Consider the following 21,489-nt stretch of genomic DNA (forward strand, 5'->3'; position numbering starts at 1 on the left):
TAGAGATACAGGAAAAATTGTCAAACAAAAATTGTTCAGATTATCGTCAACTTCAAAGACTGGGCATTTTTTTTTAGGTTAATATAGCGGAATTTACAGAAACATCACTTTTTTAGATTCCAGATTGCAGTTACGCCCCCTAGCGGTCATTTCAGAAACTTAAAAATATTTTCCAGGTTTTGCTCGTGGCCATTTTAGTAATAAATTTTTTACCGCAAGTCTCTGCGATGGATAGATTCTCAGATACAGTACCTCGCATTCTTAGTTGGCCACCCTGTACATAATAGGGTTTCGAGATCCATCACATAACAGAATTGAAGTAATAAATATTGGGGAGTCATGAAAATAATCACAACTGGCCGTTATGTACAATAAGATAGTGGCAAAATCCCATTGTCTTGTATGGTCATAATAAACCAATGGAGAACATGATCATAAAATATTACCTCAATTTGTTCTCGAGGATAAAAGCGGGGTAAAGTAATGAAAATGTAGCATTCAATCTAACTTGGCTAGGAAGTTCTAGGACTGCGTTCCATAGTGAGGTGCACCGTGCAAATCACTTACAATGAAAATAGAATCATAAACATGGGTTCTAAACTAAACTAGAACAAATCAATCTCAAAAGGTTAAATCTATGGGCCTCAATCTACACCATTTAAAATTCCTTGCCTGGCTTTCTTTCGGCTAGCCCACATTTTTGAACAGAGGGTTCAGATCTGAAAGAAACTTATTCAAGAAGGTCACTAAGTCGCTTTCTACCAAATCAGAGGGAATGATTCTCATTCATGTGTCCAATCAATTATGAAATCGCATCAGTAGCAACCATAATATGGAGGACTGAGGGTTTTCCCCTTCTATTTTGGCTCGAAAACCAAATATTTCAACAAATGCATCATCACTTACTAATTATTAAAAGATTATAGCAATAGAACACAATTTTGCGTTTAGAGAGCAGATACAGACGCTTCATTTTAATCTTTTTACTAACAATAGTTAAGAAATATGGCCACCAGTGTTGGTGTTATTCGTATTCCATAATAACGTAAACATTTATAACAATACAAAAATAAAGGAAAATTATATTTATTTTAACGACTCTCTAATATTTGGGTTTTGTTGTCTGGATAGTTATCGTTTTCCTGACATTGGCGAAGGTAGTCTTGCCGGAAAGTTTGATTCAGATGATTCGCTATCTTCATTCGGATCCACATGGGAGGTATCATGGTGAAAAAATACTAAAATGGAGCACAAATAATCAAAATTAGGCATTGACAGGTGCATGACGAATATGAAACCCCTGCCACCTTTTGCTTAGTCGGATGGCCCATCCCAGAGATTCATGAAATGAAACTGGTTAACAAACAACTTGGCATAATACTACCTGAATTCCGTGCGCCCAGTATCCAGTTGAATCATTAATTTTTCCTAGTGTGTATACGGCGTACTTAACATAAGTAGAAGCGTCTGGCACCAGAAGTGAAGTTTCCCGTAATCTATCACTGAAATCGTTCATTTTCGTATTTACAAAATATGGAGAAAGGTGTTGGACAGTAATGCCATAACTTGCATATTCCTCACGCAGAGCTGCCGTGAAATGCTTCACGTACACCTTAAAATTAAAATAAAATTTAAATGTACCTCATTTTTCATTACAAGCACATTATTGAATAAACTGTGTACACTTTTTAAATAAGCACAGGTTGGATTCACCTCTGAATAAACCACAAATTAGATTTAGCAATCGCTTTTCAAGTTTTCACGTGACAAGCGATACTACTAAGAAAATTCTGGATAAGTAGTAAAAGTCAACTCAGAATTAGGGACTGATTTTGAGACTGTCTATCATAGATCATTTGTTAAATGGAAATTGGGATCAAAATTCTTGATAGTGAGAGGTACCTACTTAAAAAATCACAACAGAATGTGTCTTAAATGACCAGGCACTGACATTTACTTGACCGAAAGTGAATATGTGTACAGTGCGCTGTATGCAACGTAGAATTGTAGATAGAAGTATGTCATGTCCTCGGTAATGTCAATCATGACATAGGTAGGTAATTAAAAAGTGAATTTTAATTGCAACAAAAGATCAGATATGTATTAATGTACATTAACAAACCATTGCAGACAACTACTATTGGCAATTTAAGGATGAAATTAAAACATATGATACACTCCAGTAACTCATACAAGAAACAAATTCTCTTTTGGTCATGCACTAAATAGCCACAGGTGTTGCGTAAGTCTTATTCCTGCAAGAATGTTGCAATAGTTTAAAGTCAAGGTGAAGGTTGTTTCTACAGTGTGCCAGTTGACTTCTTACCTTAGTAGCTGCGTAGACATTCATAAGTGGCATGGGTTGACATTCCGCCCCAGATGAAATGTTGACTATAGCTCCTCGCCCCTGACTTTGCATTCGTGTTACAAGAAAGCGTGTCATCAAAGTAACGGCCCCAATATTAATATTAATAATATCCCATAACTCCTGCTCTGGAACCTCACCGAGGTACGTGGGATAAGTATACTGTTTCCCTACATTATTTACTACAACAGATGGCGCTTTTAATGATACGCGTTATCACGGGGCGTCCATCACCTAAAATTCCTATAGGCAACTCGCCCAATTCACGTTTGACTGCTTCGATCGCTTTTGGGACGTTTGAGAAATCCGCAGTGATTATTTTTACTTTGACCTTGTATTGGGACTCTGAAAAAGGGCATGTAATTGGCCGTTCGCGTTTGTAAACTCACCGATTTCTTTAGCGGTAACCTGTAACTTTGGTTCACTTCTGCTAACAAGCACGATGTTCAAACCGCGATTCGCCAATTCTTTCGAGTAGGCCTTTCCGATTCCATCTGTCGCTCCGGTGATTACTAGAAAAAAATATATATTGTCAAAGACATTAATTTAGTGTTGGGCATTGACAAGAGAGAGAACAGTTTAATTTTTACATAATCTATTGTTTTAGTTGCATTTTTAGAGAAATAGTTAATAGTTATATATGTATTATACCGTGTGTCCCAGATTGAACGCACGATAGGCAAACAGAATTAATGTATTTTTTCGCGAAGGATTCTGAAGTCTTTGATATGTATTTGAAGTTAGCGTTCAACGTACGTGATTGCGCTTCTGTGATACTAGAAAGAGATTACAGTAATACTAATTTCAAATGTCTCGTGGATCCTTCGCGAAAAAATACCTTGCCGTTTCGCTATGGTGCGTTTTTTCTGGGACACACTGTATAAGACGATAAAGGGATATTTTAACCATTGAGTGAATTAACTTTCATGAGGTGGTTAGTTTCCCTTTATCGTCGTGTATAATACAAAACTTTATTTTATAGCAGAACCATATAAATCATTGTAAAGCTTCTGACAATTCTGAACTTAATTTAGACGTCAAAAATAGCAAGCTTAAGTTATGTCGTCGCGGTCATATATTCTAAACTTCATTTTATATCGTATTTCGCGTGAGATTTGAAATAAGAATTACAGATGTAATTAGAATGCTCAATCATCACAAATTTCCCGGCACCCCTATTGTTATTATTTTGCTTTTTACGGCTAGTAAAGATATGAAGGACGAGAAGTCTTTGAAATATTATACGTTAATTTGCAAACAGTTTAGGTTTTTTAGTGAGAAGTGACTGAGAAAAAACAACCTAACTGAGACCTTTCTTTTCGTAGGAATTTTTTTTTATGATTTCTCTGTGATAACGCTCTCATTTCGTTTGCCGCATGTAGGTCACCTCATGTACATTGTACTCATAGACATATTGATCACAGTTGGTCTCAAGCTGATAATCACACAAATAGAAAACTATAGATAAGAACTATTTTATAAACAAGTAAATAGTCTAATCGTAAACGAATTACGTAAAGTGACGTTTTGCATATGGAAATATTTTATTTTCCATCAATCTGGAAAAGCATAAACACTGGTGGTAGTACAGATAAAGAACAAATATCAAGGCATCGTTCTTCCAACGAAATAGTTGCATCAATAACGATTTTCCGGTATATCAGATTGTTTGCGTCTTTCAATTGGAAGAATGTTCATCAACTGGTTACTGGATATGATACAGGACCAAAGTTTGTTTTTTCATACTATATAATATGATGTGGTTGATTTTATAACACGCGACTCCTTTACTTTCATCCACAACACAATCGTAGATACCTCGTTTTGCAGTTTAAATTTTTTTTCAAATTCTATACACGAATATATACAATACCGTTTCGCATAGGTACAAATAGTAGGCTTGCGTCGCGTTGGTTTAATGAGGGACGCCTGTCGCAGAAATTTCGCTGGTTCCGTTTTGCCTTAATATATAAATAGCGAAGACCAAAAAAAGAAGATGGTTAGCGACTGAGAAAGCGTGAATTCTGCAAGATTATACTCGTATTTAATAATTCAATAATTAGCGGTTGAATGGATACAGTTTGAGAGTTTGGGTTCGCAGTTTCGTCGTGAAACGTGCAGTTTTTCTATGTTCAAGTTATGTGTAAGAAATAAATGGGATAACAAATGGAATTGAAGGAACAATCGTTTAATTGCGGAGGTAAGAGGGACTTGTTACCAAACAACGCCGACGTTCTCCTAGAGTAATTTATTCACCTCGCAGGATTTCCTGGATTTCTATGGCGTTTTCAAATAATACGGAGTAAAAGGTATTTAAAAATTTAATTTGTACTTGCTGCCAGTTAAAAAAAGAAATCGTAAATCACTACGGCGATGTGTAAAAAATTCAAGTAGAAAATTAAGTTTCAATCTTCAGAGAAAAATTGCTTTAAAAACCTCAATGGTTTCCGCTTGGAAGTGAAAGAGAAGAAAATCACCGTATAGATTATCAGAATGTTTGTGGATCGTGAAGGAACTTACGGGAATATTAGTGCCACGTGTTAAGATTTCAAAATTTCAAAATACAAGCTACGTGTAGGCTGAAAATACGTTAACCTCGAAACACAATGCGTTAGTGCAGTGACTTTACAATAATGTAATAATTTTGATAGTATAGTATTCTTGTAAGTTTTGTGGTGTAACAAAAGGTAATGTACTTAGTTTTAATTGTAATTATTCGCTTTACTGTAAATTATGTTGATTTGTATAACTATTTCGTCTATGTAGACATAAACGCCGAAGTTCTATTTCCGTGGGAAGGGACGTGGAGTTGCTTTTAAATCTATTTGAGTTGGCCATACTTAAACCCTGTCAAATTTTGTACTATATTAACGTCAGGTCAAAATTATTCAAATTCAAGAGATTTTGCCTCGGATTTTTAAGTTTTGCATATTGTAAATGTGTTGGCGTGTTTAGCTTTGTTCCACAGTTAGGTACCTCCCTTTCTCCTGATTTTCCCTCTCTATATTTACTCTCTGTGAACGAATGACTGAGGTTCTTCGGCTCAGTTCTTTCTCCGATGAGATCTAGGGGAACACGACGTGCATTTGGATTTACATACATTCTGTCTAAATTTGCAGGAACTCTTTTGCAATTTTGGATTCATTTGAACCCTTAACTGGACTAAAAATAGACTGCATAACTTAATTCAGTCAGCCGCTTGCCTACTGTATGCATATAATCCATGTTCAATGATATTTTCGTCTTCCGCATTCCTTTTAAGTATAGGAGTTTCTATCCGTTGATTTTTCTTTGTTCGTCAACCTTTTTGGAGTAGAACCCTCTGTACTCGAGTTGCAAGATTCGGAAATTATAAATGTACAGGGTGAGTCAACGATTGCGGGGAGTAACTTAATGCCTTGAAGATAAGATTTTTCGATAGAGTGCTTTTGTATTATGATATGGTTGAATATTCTCCACATTTTAAAAATGTATGGGATGGTACCTTTTTTAAATAGAACTCCCTGTATTTGAAAGCATTTTTGAACTCTACGTGTAATTGTACGTCTTTTATTATATGGTTAATATCAAAAAAACTAGTAGTTTTAAAGATAATTTGATTTGTAAGAAAAATTGGACATTTTTGCAAACGTCAGTGTATTGTCAAAATTATTACTTAAATTTTGATTCCAGGTTTTATATCTTTTATCCTGGGTTAAGTATATAAAAGTCAAATAAATACATCTACTATGAAACATTAAAAAATAGCTTACAGGGTGTATTTTCGTAGATCCAAAGTTACAAAACTTCATATAAAAAATCTCACTTTTTTTAAAACACCTTGTATATTTATCTGTCACCTTTTAGCTCCTCCAAAAACCTTCAGCTTTTGATAGTAATGTCCTATACCTATCTGTGATAGTTTTCAAAATATCTTGGTTTTCCTGGTTTTTATATTCTAATATTAAATAAGTTATATGTAATTTACATAATAGTGAGGTTGGCCATGCAAAAAAGGCAATTTTTATCTGCCTCGCCCAAAGCTAAAATCATATTTATTAATTCATTTTTCGAATAATTCATTTAAGTTTATTTCGAAAACTGTCACAGATAGGTATAGTACATTATTATCAAAAGTTGAAGGTTTTTGGAGGAGCTAAAAGATGACAGAAAAATATACAGAGTGTTCCATTAAAAAAAGTCAGATTTTTAATATGAAGTTTTGCAACTTTGGACCTACCAACAAAAACACCCTGTAAGCTATTTTTTCAATGTTTCATAGTAGATGTATTTAATTGACTTGTACTTAACCCAGGATAAAGATATAAAACCTGGAATCAAAATTTGAGTAATAATTTTGACAATATACTGACGCTTGCAACTGCCCAATTTTTCTTACAAATCGAATTATCTTTAAAACTACTAGTTTTTCGGAAATTAACCATATAATAAAATAGACGTACAATTACACGTAGAATTCAAAATTGCATTCAAATATTCTATTTAAAAAAATGTACCATTTTGGCGGCCTACTTTGTGGGCGCACTCTGTATAATTTATTACAAATATTTGTAAAATGTGGAGAAAATTCAACCATATCATAATACAAAAGCACTATATCGAAAAATCTTATCTTCAAGGCATCAAATTACTCCGCGCAATCGTTGACTCACCCTGTACATTTGAATTTTAATTTTATATAGTGAACACCTTGCAACTGAATTAAGGGGTTAAGGAAGTGGCGACTTAAGTAGGTTACGTCCGAATTTTGGAGTTAAAAATTTTATTAGTTACGAGAGATAAAAATGAAGCCAGAGTTTGGATTTCCAATTTTATTTAATATGCGTATGAGGTGGGACTTTCACGTCGTACAACCTGTTTTCATTGACGAGGATAGGACAACCCTGGCACTTCCGGAATAAGAAATCAACCCTCTGCCTAGCGCCAACGGTCCTTTCGGGGGACGGATGAGCGGGTATAGAGCGGGGTACTCTTTTATCCGGTAGGGGGGGGGGTGTGAAATGGCCGAAATCGGGACATCACTCCGTTAAAGACCCTAGTTCCCTTGAAGAAGGTGATGGACGGGGACACATCTATTTGTATGAATTCTTCGGATGCTAGATATTCCGGATCTCCGGGGAAGACAGTATTCATGGAACCCTACAAAAAGCGTGGTAATTACTAATAACAGCAGAAAAGTTAGAAAACTTAAAAAGGGACATTGAACGAAATAGATTGGGTATTATTGGAGTAAGCGAAATAAGGTGGGAGGGAAGCATTTTGGTTAATGAAGAGGTATAGTTAAAAGTATGGAGAAGGTAATTTGTGACGGATATAGAATAATAGCAGCAAGACTAAGTACTACTCCAAAAAGTCTTTTTGTTGCGCAAGTGTACATGCCAACTAGTGATTACGAAGGTATTGAAATAGAGGAAATTGACGAGAAAATAGAATCTCTAATGGGGAAAGAAGGGAGTGTTGCAAAATAGTGATGGGGGACTGAAACGCTAGTATTGGAGAAAGTAGCAGAGTGGACAGAGTCGTTGGAGATTATGGATTGGGAGCAAGAAATGAAAGGGCTATATCTACAATGGAATCCTGCAAGGAGAGGTCATACCCAACACTTGAGCTGAACATCACAAAAGAAACTTGGAAATCCCCTGGTATTCTGGCAATCCACACGGATTTTTGAGCAATTTTTCATTATGAGAAATGACTTAAAAATGCGTGTTGATATCGAAAGCATATTGAATTCTTCATGAGAAATCGCTTAAAAAATCATGTGGATTGCCAGTTGCAGATATTAATAGTGATTACGATTCCCTTCCTCAAAAGGAAGTGAAACAAAAAGTGGTAAGTACGTTCCTCCTTGATATACAAGAGGAAGAGTACTTCAAAACCAATACGATCGGATAAATTTTATCCGAAATCATCACAATTCCATTCGATGACCTATAATTGTACAATCCACCAGTAAACAATTTCACAACTCGTCATGAATGAAAACTAAAGCCTTTGATATTTATAGATGCATGGAATACCATATATAGAAAGTGAATGTTAATTCCATATATGCTCCGGGCTATAATTTCGTGTGTTAATAACCTTGATGCGTACAACGGTCCATTAATTCAAGCTAGTGTATTTGATATGCAAGAAGAAGTTAGATAATTCACGGTTAACCTCGTTAATAGATGTTATGATTAAAAATTAAATTAATGGTCAAAAATGTATATTCCAATAATACGCAATTGCGTAACTAATTAAATGTTTGTTTTTTGGACACAAAGAAGTAGAAATCTACAATATTTATATATTATTAATGCATGGTTTGCGTATCTGAATATATACAGTGCTATTTATTAAGACGTACACAAAGGGATTTATGCGGATTGTTTTTCCCCATGTCTACTTTTAAATGACAAAATCTTTGTGAGGGGCGCCTAATTTTATGCGACCAAAATAACTTCTTAAAACAAATATAGATCTGGCTGTCACATTAAATAATTTGATATTGTTGCTTTGGCTTCCTTATTTTCGTTCGTGTGCGATGTATTCAATCGAGGAAAAAATTGATATTGTCAATTGGTATAGTGCCGGTAACAGTTTAAGGAGCGCACATTTATTTTCTGTTAAAACAAAGCATTCATAATAATTAATGTGGGGAAATAGGGCAAAACAATACATGTCTACTTAATAAATAGCACTGTATATTTAACGATATTAGTCAATTCCTCTGATTTACTGAGGTTTTATCGTGTTTACACGAGCTGTGATGATAATAAAAGCATTAGTTAAGTGATATTTGTAATCTTCCAAGTGTGTTTGGGGATCTCACCTTGTCAACGCACAACTTATGCCACTTAAGTAATCTCGTAATTGTAATAACAACTGATTAATTTGCTTTGAAATTTGCTTATTTACATTCTGATGAACAAAGCTTTCCTACTTTCTTTACTGGCGTGTAGTTTTGTTCCTCTAATTAAAATCAAGATTACAAATTTTGAACTGACATGTTTAAATACAGGGGTTGGGCAAGCATTGAGAACTAAAATTACCTACGCAGAATTGCTGCTAGATTTTCTTCATTGTGGGCCGGGGTTCACGAAAAGACAGCTGCATATTTTCCAAATATGTATGCAACAATAAATTGTTGTATTGCCTAATTAATAGTATATTATATACCAAGGGACTAAAGTGTGTGTTTCAATCCGAGGGTGCAAATTGTTGCCCGAAACGTAGTTGAGGGCAACACGCACCCGAACCTAAACCTAGTAAACAGAACGCAAAACGTTAAGGACTAGACGTTTTAAAGATTTCAGGACGTAGCTACTAGTGAAACAGTTTGGATTGTTTTCTTTAAAAAAAATATTCGCTTTGGTCCCATTTAACTACTAAATTTTTAGCGCATTTTTTAAGAATAAAAAAAATGGGCTATTGTTTGCGTTTTGTCCGCCCGGATCCACTTCTGCAATGTTGAACTACTCTTAGGGGAATGATCCTTGAGTCCTGGAAATTTTTGCAATATGTAGTCTACACTTCTCCTAGACCCCTTATCGTGATCGGATACAAATAGTTCCTTATATCTCAAGAACACATTGTCGGAGGGTGGTACTCACAAAGGGCGATTGGGACGTCTGGAACAAATATATCTATTGGTAGGGTCAAGCGAATGTCTCGAAAACGCTTTGTCGGAGGAAAGTACAATAGCAAAATGAATTGCCTGTGATTTTAAAGATAAAAGCAAATAAACGTAATGATACTTAAAGTATGATAATACACAAACAATTACAACAACAATGTATAATATACTAATATGGTGTATAAATAATCCAAAAATAAATATATAATTCCTGTTAATAGAAACCTAACAGAAAATGCAAGTAACACCAATAGACATACCAAAACCAAACTTATCCTACGTATAGAAGCCTACAACTACAAACTTATTGCAAATAATGGCACATTATATTAAGTATTCTTTGAAGGACTTGTATTTTTTTTAAATATTCACAAAATCTGTTTCTTTAACCGAGTGGTTGAACCATACAAAAAAAAATTTTACCAACTTTTGCTGTATCTGAAGGCACAAAATCCTCCGTAAGGGAGGTATTTCATTGGGGTAAAAACCCACATTTTGCAGCACCAAGAATCCGAAACAAACAAAATCTCGATGATGTCTCTCATTTTTGGCTAAGAGGTTGAACCGATTAGAACCAAATTTGGTACACATATTCTTAGACATAAAAAAGCTTTTGGGCAGAACGAGCACGCGTAGATGTGTGGGTGGTATCCGTGCTAGACACAGCAAATTTTTTAAGGAATGTGACAGTTACTTGATTACCGGCAGCTTCAATTACTCCCCATGTGAACCACCCCACGTCATAAAATACTGCGTAACACTAATCAATTCACTGTCATCATTACTTTCCATCTTTTGATATACCTAAGGCTTTTAGGTGCATTTTTAGTAGACCTGTTTTTTTTTAATAAAAGCTATTTAGACTATCATTGCTAATATTTCCCTTATTTTCGTTAAGGCAATCGTTAAGACAATTTCTTTATGACTATTGACTTTTGATTTGGTAAAACAACCTGTAGATAATCCCCGTTACTATACCGGATAAACGCATTTCGAGAAGAGTACTCTTATTTAAGTCATCTTTTCTTTCAACATGATTTTGATCGTTTCCATTTTCTAATAGAAAATCCCAACCCATACAATTTTTGAATTCCTTCTCGAATCTCCTTCTTCTCGACTGGTTACTGGCACATTCTTCCTGATCATAAGTTTCAATAGATTTTGATCTACACTCTCAGTAAAAATATTGAGCCCTAGATGCTCTACATCTTTATTTCTATTTATGAAACAGGGATAGTCATGGAGAAACTTGTACTACATAAGCAGCTTTTATCTCAATAAACGCTGCTTCTTGTCGAACTACCACAATTCGCTCACCTTTGCAGTATCCGGAGTAAATTTACAATTTTTATTTACGAAAAGCACATAATAGACACAGCGGATTTCTTACTGGACATCCCTGGGACATAATCATATGAAGCTCAATTCCATTCAATGTCTCAATTCCCTTTTAATTCCTTAAATGCCTTTAAGTTTAGTTCCTCGCTTTTGAGCCACTACAATATATTATTTTCTCTTTTTACTGTTTTTGATGATGGTACGAACCTAAAAGGTTTGAAGAACATTTTAATTTCATATTCATAATCGAATTTCTTTGATGCGCATTATGCTCTTCAATAATCACTGACTTTTACTTACATATCATCAATATATCATCAACAGGAACCTATCTCTTTTATTCTCCTCTCAGTAATGTCTACTACTGTATATTTTATGGCAACAAGGCAAATGAGGGCTAACATTTAGATTAAGTACCTAATTTAAGCCAAATTGGGATACACTTTTACCACACACATTTTGTTTACTCATTTGGAGGATATTGTCTATAAACATAATAAACCATCAGTCGTGAATGTTACACAAGGCAGTATTATATTTATGGAAATAATATGAAAAAAATGTTTAAAGAAAGTAGAGAAATCTTAAAGGTCTTTCAAGTATCTACTTGTTTGTATAAGGAGAAATCATCCATGTCTATTACATCACGAAGAAGTCGAACGTCACGTCCCATTATAAGTCAATAACTGCAAAATTGCATTTTCTAAAAGGTTAAAACCTTTACCCAACATTTACCGAATAAATGGTCCTTATTGAAAAAACTTTTCATATTATTTCGAAAATGCACTTTGTATTTCTTTATTTGTATTCATATGCATCGATGATAGCATTTAATGAGAAAAAAGTACAGATTAACCATCTGGCGTCTTTGGCTAAAGGTTGACCTTGTTAAGTAATTATAGTAATCATACTCTCTCCGTAAAAATTAATACCAACCTGATACCTACCGCTGGATAAGAGTTACATAAAACGTCCGAAGATGACAATGAACGTTTCTAGGTTTACAAAAAAGGAGGTCTTGCAACGCGTTTTTGTAATTTAGTCTAAAGTGATTTCATCATTGCAACCTCGATTGCAACTCGCGCAACGTTGTGTTCCAAGTAAATGAAGTAATCGATTTACATTGACATTGTGCCATATACCTACCTTCACGTGATGTTAGAAATTATAATTACTGAAATTGGTAATACTTGCCGCATCACATGAGCGTTTGACTGATCGTGAGTTGCGTAATTTCAATCGGCAGAAAAGTTCGAATTGGTTGCATATTGTATAAAACCGCATTCAACGAGACGGAAATCCTCCCAATTGTTTCAGTTCAACAGTAAATCTGCCATTTGTTACTTGAATAATCATAAAATATCTAGGCTTATAATTTTTGGGGTAATATATCAGTAGGAGATTTAACAGGTTTTCCGCTGAGATAATTGGTAAGTAAGGGACAAAACGATGGAGGCACTCAAGAAACTGAGGTCAACGCCCACAGCTAACATGCTGAAGAAGAAGCTGAGCCAGATCCCGAGAAATAAGATTGACTGCGATTCTCGAAGGGTCAAAGAGTAGTATTCGAGACTTACCAAACGTGTTTCAGATATTGGATGCTTTTGGGGGGAGATGCTTCGGAGGAGGAACTGAATTTGGAGTAGAGAGTCAAGATTCCTGTATCTTCATTTTTCACATACTTAAAGGGCAAATGGAAGGAGCGTTGGCGACCACAGCTACCGTGATTGAAGCTAGACCGCCCGAGGCTGGAATTTACCACGAGAAGAGGCGATTGAAGCTACCTGTTGTAAAACTCCCTAAATTTGAGGGGAAACTAGAAAGCTGACTTGGGTGGTGGCCGCAGTTACAACAAATTAATAACGAGAATCTGGACGCAATGCACGGAAATTGAAACCGAACCTCATTGAATCCTAAAGGCGTTCTCGATTACCGGTGCAGTGGAGTCGATAAAAGTTCAGTATGCCCAAACGAACCTTCTGCTTCAAGTTTACGTTCGGAAACTTCTCCAGCTCATCACCAACGTAAACAACAAAGAGGAATTGCCATTGTCTGAGACTGACAGTTTGCACACTTGAAAATTGGCGATATGGTTATACTCCCTAGTCGAATCAAGAATTTCCGAGTCATTACTTCGAGCTGGCCCGAGAAGTCCACTTTCGGATCTCAATTGGTGTCGCAGAAGTCAAGGTTGGATTTTTTTAGAGACTTCAGCGACAAGAAGTAAGCAATGAAATGCGGATTTCACTTGCACGTGAGGGGTTTCAGTCAACTACACGACCACAACAACAATCAAAATCGAATGGTGGGAGGGAAGAACGTCAGAATAAAAGCAATATTCAACGAGATCCTGTTCCCGCAGCTTCCGAATTGTTATCAAATGTGGTGGGGAAGGATTTCTGCATTTTTAGTGACTTCACTATTGTGAAGCGAAAGAAACGACCTATGAATCTACTGGAACAGCGCAACAAGGAAATGCTGCACAAATTTGAGAATTTCTCGCAAATATAGTCTTTGGAGGAAGGCTGTCGCTCCCAGTAGGGCTAAAACCTTTACACGGAGAAAGCAAGCGCTTTGTTTTGAAACTGTTGGCAAAGTAAGAGCTCTATTGAAACATCATTTCTGAAGGACCTTGGTTCAATCAACTCAAAGAAAAAACAATAATGCTCTCAGACGTCTGAAAATCCCCATCAGGTATCCAGATTTTGTTCAGAGACGATTATTGGGTTCGTGTCATAACTAGTCTTTGGATGGACGCTGGATTGCCAAAGTTAACCACGTGTATGACTAATACAGTAATTTCATTGCTTTCAACCCCGTTAGATCCCACTGAATTATGGAATTTGGCGACCATTGATGAAAGATCCAATAGACAAGAAATGAATGAATGCATTGCGAAGGGACTGTTATTCCATCAGCATCTCCTTAGTTTGAGGGGTTATTGCGATAGATTAATTCGCTCGGTAAAGAACCATCTCAAGAGGATATTAGGAAGATCAAACCTGGATTATCACCAGATATATGTTCATTGGGCCCCTTGAAATAGGAATTTATCCTGACCTGGAGAAATCAAGAGGCCTCTGATATAGTGTAATGCAAAAAATGAAAAAGAAAGTGGAAGAGTGATTTCGTAAGGAATATTTAGGATATCAGGATTTTAACAATCGAGCAACTCCAGCTATTGGAGGTGTTGTGTTAGTCGGATGTGATAATCGTCGTCGTTTTGAATACCTTCTTGGAGTTATTACAGAGGTATACTCTGAACATGATGGAAGGTTTCGAGTCGCAAAAATGAAGACAAGTAACGGATTTTTGGACCGACCCCTTCAACGTTTGTACCCTTTGAAGTTTGGAGGTGTCTCGACCGACTGAGTAGCTTATTGCGGTGAATGTATTCGTGCAGAACCAGTAGTTTCAATAGGTAGTTCCAGAAGCAAGGGTAATGAAAACCCGTGGAGGCAAAATCGTGGAAAAACCGCAAAGTTATGGCCCTCAAGACCGCGCTCCAAACCCAATAATCATTCTCAAATTTCACAAAATATTTTTTGTGGTTCGGCTATTTTCCTGTAGCAAAACATTCAGATGCAAAATTATGTTACCTTTAACTTCGATATTTCCGCCATTGCCCTCTTTTAAGCTATGCAAGCTCTTAGATGTCCAAGGATTGAAGATCCGCTTTGAGTATAGACATAATTCAGATTACGATGGACTAGGCAAGTTTTTATTACTACGATTTTAAATTATTAACTGTCAAACGCGGTATTTTTAAACAATTTTAGTCAGAAACACTTGCGTAACAACGGAAACAAAGAATTAACCGATAAAAGGCGACGACAAATATCAAAATAAAAAATAAGTACATAATCGTTTTTTAATCGCACGATTACCAAAGAAGTAGTAATTTTGTACGCTGCACACGCAATTCTTTTGACCTCTAGACAAAACAATTTAGCTCAAGTGCTACGAAAAAAAAATGGTATAATTAAAGAGATTGTTACTGACGTTACGAGATATTTAACTCAGTCATTTTTCATTACACAACACCATCCCTACGTAACACTCAGAGGGACTAAAATTATGAATAAAAAACTCTATTACAATATTAATATTGAATTTAATAAGTATAGGGGTAGTTTGGGTGTTTCCAAAGGGAGCCAACCGGAAACACCCACACATCACACCAGAAGAAAGGAGACTTCATTATCAGGTCTCCTTAATCCAAATTTCATTATATTTTCATATTCGCCCATTGGTAACGGGCGAAAACGAAACGATGTTTGTCCGTCAGTTCGTTTGTCCGTTATCTCGAAAACCAATGAACCAATTAACAAGATGAAATTTTTCAAGTCGATTCTTTATCAAATTAGTAGATCAGAGTTCATGAATTGGCAATGTAGGCTACAAAAATAAGGAAAGCCTTTTTGACATCTCCTATAGTAATTAACTGAATTGCATGAAATTCAATATGAGAACAGCTTGGGCCGTATAATACTCAACGCCAAAACTTGAGTCTAATTGACTCAACATTGACAGTGGCCTTTTGGCAACTCGGAAATTTTAGCATCGAGTTGTTAATTGTGTTCATTTTTTTATTTCATTAATCGGAGATCGTTTGGTATATATATTGGTTGACCAATTTTATTATACCAGGTATATCATCAGTTTAGTTATTTAGGACTGATATTTGAAACCTAAAAATCATTTGTTGGGTACCGGATAAAGTTTTCAACGGAGCTAATTTCAATAATGGTATATGATATCTTTTTACTTCAGAGGCGTAGTACAAACGTAACCTCTAACAAAACACAGGATGTGCAAAACACTTACGAGCCCAAGGTCCAAATTTTTCATTAAAAGGCGGAACTTCTTTCGGAGCAAAATACGGAGCTAATATGCCGTGAATGAGTTGCAGCAACGTATAAATTGTATCAAAAAATAAAAAAAATATACTAATCACTCCAATTGTGGCAAATACGTAAACTCCATTGTCTTCCAGCACAGCCATCTCATTCTGAAAAAGAAGCTCGTATTAATATAAGGCAAAGTCATTTTTGTTAAGAGTAGGAATCTTTGGTTAGATAACATATCTAACTATGTCTGCCCAAACACGTGAAAAATGGGCTGTTATGGTTTATATGTCTCTGTAACTATGTTTACTTATGTACAAATAACGTCAAGAAGAAGGAAGAACTCAATTCTCTAAAAAATGTTACCTATCAAAAATCTCTGAGAATGTTTTAGTTAGTTTGAAATTCAGAATTATCAGTGTAAAAAACTACTATAGAGAAATGACTATCAAAATGCAAAATGAAGAAGTTATTAGGCATCGAAAAGATCTGACAGATTTTTTAGTTCAATATATAAAATAGTTTCTTTAAATAAAAACAAAAGTTAAAATGCTGTTTAATAATCCAATTTTATAGATAATAATAAAGTTCATTTCCTCCTTTTAAATGCTAATAACCCCTTAAGTAATGTATGGCTGCGTCATTGTCTTCGACATACAGTGGCAGTTAGAAATCCTTAATAACCATCACGATATTAATTTTCGATTTATAAGCTGTTGAAACAACTGGATCTCTTTAGCAATATCTCAAGGTTTGATTAAAATAAATATTACATACAGTCCCATTCACTCAACTTTGGTTTACCTAGTTACCACATTTTATATTGGAGAATTACACTGGTACTCAACTAAATTCCTGTTCTAAATTGCAAAACATTACTTTAATTATTTACAGTGCAAAATTATTCTATTAGCGCAAGTTAAATATAAATTGCAAGTGCATTCACTTTGATTTAATCCAAATGTTGCTTTAGATAGTATTGGTTAATAAGGCCAGTTAAGCAAAAGTCGATTAGATTTAAAAGTGGATTCTAGTGCTACACAAATAGAGTATACTCGTATATTATGACACCGTGTTAAGACGGGGGTTGAGAGCGCTCTGTTAAAAACACCTCAGGAACGTTTGTAAAAATGTGGAATTAATTAATACTGAATAATGTTTCGAATTGGTGATGACGAATAGAGCCTGCCACTTTGAATTGCACATTTTTAGAGGACCTTTATAAAGAGCGTAATATTTCGCATTCGACAGATCTATGTCCTCTTTCTGCATTGTTTTACATATGGTATCATTGGCATAGGATGTAGAACTCAGAACTTTTTTATATGTAAAACAGCCGCGCGATAATAGCAATCCACTATCAATTATTGATGATATAGATATACCGATTATAGATATTATTAGTTATTGATGTAATCAATTATCGATATTATTGACATTTTTTATGGAAATTGTATATGAATTTTAAAGGAAATTCCAATAGGAAGAATGTGTTTACTATCTTTGTGCATCCCGGTTACGGGTGCGAAATAGTATATTAAAGTATAAGTGGATATTAAGGTCTTTAAAACACGCGCGATTTTTCGAGCACGACGGCGTACTACACTTTAAAATCGTCATAATTCCATAAAAATGGAAATAAGAACTAATACAAAATATGGTTTAATTAGTGATATAAAATCAGTATACCTTCTGTTGCTATGAAAATGAGAAAAACAAGAAATATTTTGAAATCTGTCACATCCTACATTATTGTTGTCATCACAGTTATATGTACTTATAAATGCTTAAAAATGAATTCTAATTTAACATTGATTGCTTAAGTAGAAAAGCAGAATCGCGGTTGATACCGCAAAAATCAGAAGACGCATATAAACGAGAGTACGACAAGTTTGTGCATTTGAAAACATCTGTTAGTAATATTTGATTTGAAGTTGCAAAGTATTCCTGTCAGATCAGTAATTAAAAAGTTGACATTTACTTCAATTTTCATGTTGTCATGGTAACTTTAAAACACGCGCGTTTGATTTAAACACGCTGAGGCGTACTTCAAATAAGCAATATAGAGTACCAATAAAAAAAAATTTTTTTTGTTTTTATTTTTAGAAATATTTTGTACCTAAATACGTAATACTTGTTTAAATTTTATCGCTGTAATTGTTTAATTTAGATAAGCTATTACAAGTAAGACACATCGGGTCAAGTTTGAGTGTTTTATAGAAGGTTTTATTTGGTATGTGAAAATCTATTTCGTCAGTATTGAAATACAGCGTGCAGAAGAAGTTAAAAGGCATTATGCGGGTCACTGTAATTGGGCGCAAGCCTGTTGAGGGCCCAGAACAAGAGAGGGATAATAAATAAATAAATAAATAAATAAAAATAAACATTATTGTTTATTTATTATAGTACTAGAGGTGGTGCTAGTCGGTTCCTGCACTGCGACCTTTTGGTATATTGTGCTCCCCGGTATTGTCTACCCTTAAAAAATCTTTAACAAAGCCCAGAATTTGGGTAGGGCGAACCCTCACTATTTCTTCTTTCCTAATTCTGTCATTTCCAAGTAGGTGTTCCCTTGCGTACGGGGTTTGTGTAAAAAAAATAGGCTCTTTAAGCTTTTTTTTCTTTCAGCGTCTTCTTTAGCTTTGTTTTTTATGCTTTTTTATGATTGACTGTTGCGATAATGGTTGGTTGTCATAGATATTAACCTATGCTTCATCTAAACGTAGTTTAAATTTGACGAAAATCGTCGTCAATGTTATAGAATTTCATATTATTTTGCATATGATAGAACCAGCTACCCAAGAGTACCAACGAAATTTTTACATATTATTCCAGAATTATGCTGTGTTTCCAAGTTTCAAAAAGAGCATTTTCATTCACATACACTGTGATAAGAGGCTGATCTCAAGATCTTTTCTATTTGAAGAAATACGAAAAATTTGTGTATAATGATTATAGAATGTGATATTACAATCTATCCGATCGAATTTTGAAACTTCCGGTATCACTTCTGGTTTAACTGGAATTCGATAAGCGCCCCATCTTAATTAAAAATAAAAACAAGTTAATAATTCAAAATAAAGCAATAGTTTCTAGTTTACCTACATACAAATTTCTAATTAAAACACATAGCCGCAATGAATGGTGAGTTAGGAATTACATTAAGTGCTATCGAATTATTGATAGAGCTTTGTGTATATTTTCTTTATCTTTTAACAGTCACACTTTTATCTCTTTTTGCCTTTGCTTAGATGTTAAGTTAATGGGAATTTGGTCTAATATGAAGTTATGTAATTTGGGACCGAGGTACATAAATGTTTTCTGAAAGGTGGTAGAGTTAGCTTTAGGTAGTAAGAGCTTATTTTTACAGTTGCCTCTAGTGCCTATATCACGTTTTTTGAATCTAAAACTCTCCGACCTTTTATAAAATTTTTTCAGTACCTTGAAGACAAACAGGTTTTTTATTGGTAGAATGTTGAATTTTTGAAATAGGGGAAATGATCGCGTTGTCACGCTAGCGGAAGCAACTATTCGTATGACGTGCATTTGTGCATTTGTTATTGGCTTTAATGTAGTGTCATACGCTGCACCCCAACAGACCAGTCCATACTGCATTTTGGAGTGGAAAAGAGTGTGATATAATTTCTTGAGTACGATACTGTCAACGTTTTGCGTAGTACAACTTTTTTATTATTGTGTACAAGTCACATTTTAATTTACGTATATGAGGCCCCCATTTGAGTTTAGAGTCAACGATTACTCCTAGGTACTTTTCAGTTTCCGTATAACTGACCACTGGACAATTACACGTTTGCGAAAGTTCGCATTCTTTTGAGTGGAACTTGATTGGTTTCATGTTTGTGTATGACGTGGGATCTTTTAGGTTAAAGTGTAATACTTTTGTTTTTTTAATGTTTAAACACAGCCCATTAGCACAAAACCAATTATAAATTTTATGGGTGTCACCCTGAATTTTGTTATGTAGTGCGAGCGTCGAATCAGCTGAATACGCCAGTGCTGTGTCGTCCGCAAAGGCTGTTAGTTTCCCATAAAATTTACCATTGCACAGGTCATTACAATATATTAGGAAGAATGTTGTGGAGAGAACGCATCCCTGTGGTACTCCCGATCTTTGAATTTCGTATTTTCCAGTTTGATTCCCTACTCTCACAGTTTGCGTTCTACCACCGAGGTAGCTATCAAACAATTTGTTTGCTATTCCTCGTATGCCAGCATGCTCTAGTTTGTTTAATAATATTTTCTTATCTAAGGTATCGAATGCTTTTTGGACATCGATGAACATACCTGCAGTTTTTTTTTACCGCTATCAACACTTTCATAAATACTGCTCATGAAGTTCAGCAATGCTTTTTCAGTTCCACGACCCTTGATAAAGCCGAATTTGTGTGGAGAGAAGAAATTTATTTTTGTTAGAAAATCTATAAGCCTTTGGTTTATTGCACGTTCAAATATTTTAGATATAGTGGAGACTAACGAGATCGGCCTATAGTTGTCTACGGTTTTGGGATCTCCTGATTTCAGTATGGGTATTACTACAGATTTTTTTAAAGCATTTGGAAAAATACCATTTTTGAAGCTAAGGTTAATTAGATGCGTTATTGGCTCCGCTAATTTATCCACATTTGCCTTGAGAACACAGACCTCTATACCATCGCAACCTGTAGATTTCTTATTTGGTAAGTTGTTGATAATTGAGACCACTTCTTTAGCAGTGATTGGAAACATTATCATACTTTTATTAGATATATAGGTAGGGAATGTGTTCTCATCAATTTGGTGATTGCAGTTTACGTACTGTAAAGTAAACAACGAGGGTCACACTTGCATCCAGACTGGCCACAAAAAAAAGGAAGGTCGTTGGCGGCTGAGGGTGGCGATCGGTTGGTATATCATGTTACATATACGGGATAAGTTGAAAAAGGGGACATTCTGTTCTTACGTCTCGTTGGAATTAGAAGTTTTGTATAAGCGTAAATAAATTGTGTAGTTTTTATATTGAGTTCTTATTAGAAGCAGCGGCGGGATTGCACCCTTGTGCTGTGAAGTGAAAGGTGTAATCATAGTTCTGTGTATTTGGTGTGTCACGCAATATTAGTGCTATTTGATAACGAAGATGGGTCGACACAGATCCAGATCGCCGTCTTCATCGAATGACTCGGATTCTACGAGTTCAAGCACAGACGGAAACGAATCACGTCGTCGTGGTACCAAAAGACGACATAAATTAGACAACGAAAAAAGGTACGTGTCCCCTAAGCCATCCACTAGTCGCGAGACAAATACACCTTCGCCCCCTC

The 21,489-nt window shown here is 35.2% G+C and overlaps 1 protein-coding gene across 1 annotated transcript; it reads right to left on the reverse strand.

The window, feature by feature from the left end:
• Positions 1-1,013: 1,013 nt before the first annotated feature.
• LOC116172295 (inactive hydroxysteroid dehydrogenase-like protein 1) lies at positions 1,014-16,331 on the reverse strand. Its single transcript, XM_031489483.1, has 6 exons — positions 16,152-16,331; positions 2,755-2,877; positions 2,600-2,710; positions 2,327-2,547; positions 1,385-1,612; positions 1,014-1,238 (listed from the first exon to the last, which is right to left on the reverse strand). The coding sequence occupies exons 1-6, from the start codon at positions 16,327-16,329 to the stop codon at positions 1,092-1,094; spliced, it is 1,008 nt and encodes a 335-aa protein (XP_031345343.1). The 5' UTR covers positions 16,330-16,331; the 3' UTR covers positions 1,014-1,091.
• Positions 16,332-21,489: the final 5,158 nt, after the last annotated feature.

Source organism: Photinus pyralis, unplaced genomic scaffold (assembly GCF_008802855.1).
Source record: "Photinus pyralis isolate 1611_PpyrPB1 unplaced genomic scaffold, Ppyr1.3 Ppyr1.4_LG5, whole genome shotgun sequence".
NCBI classification, from domain to species: Eukaryota; Metazoa; Arthropoda; class Insecta; order Coleoptera; family Lampyridae; genus Photinus; species Photinus pyralis.

What these genes read in the sequence shown, in the direction of transcription:
- LOC116172295 (XM_031489483.1), bottom strand. Translation starts at nt 16,329, where the DNA reads ATGGCTGTGCTGGAAGACAATGGAGTTTACGTATTTGCCACAATTGGA. An exon ending in ATGTCTACGCAGCTACTAAG is followed by an intron (nt 1,613 to 2,326) that starts GTAAGAAGTCAA and finishes TTTAATTTTAAG; the next exon opens with GTGTACGTGAAGCATTTCAC. An exon ending in ACTGGGCGCACGGAATTCAG is followed by an intron (nt 1,239 to 1,384) that starts GTAGTATTATGC and finishes GCTCCATTTTAG; the next exon opens with TATTTTTTCACCATGATACC.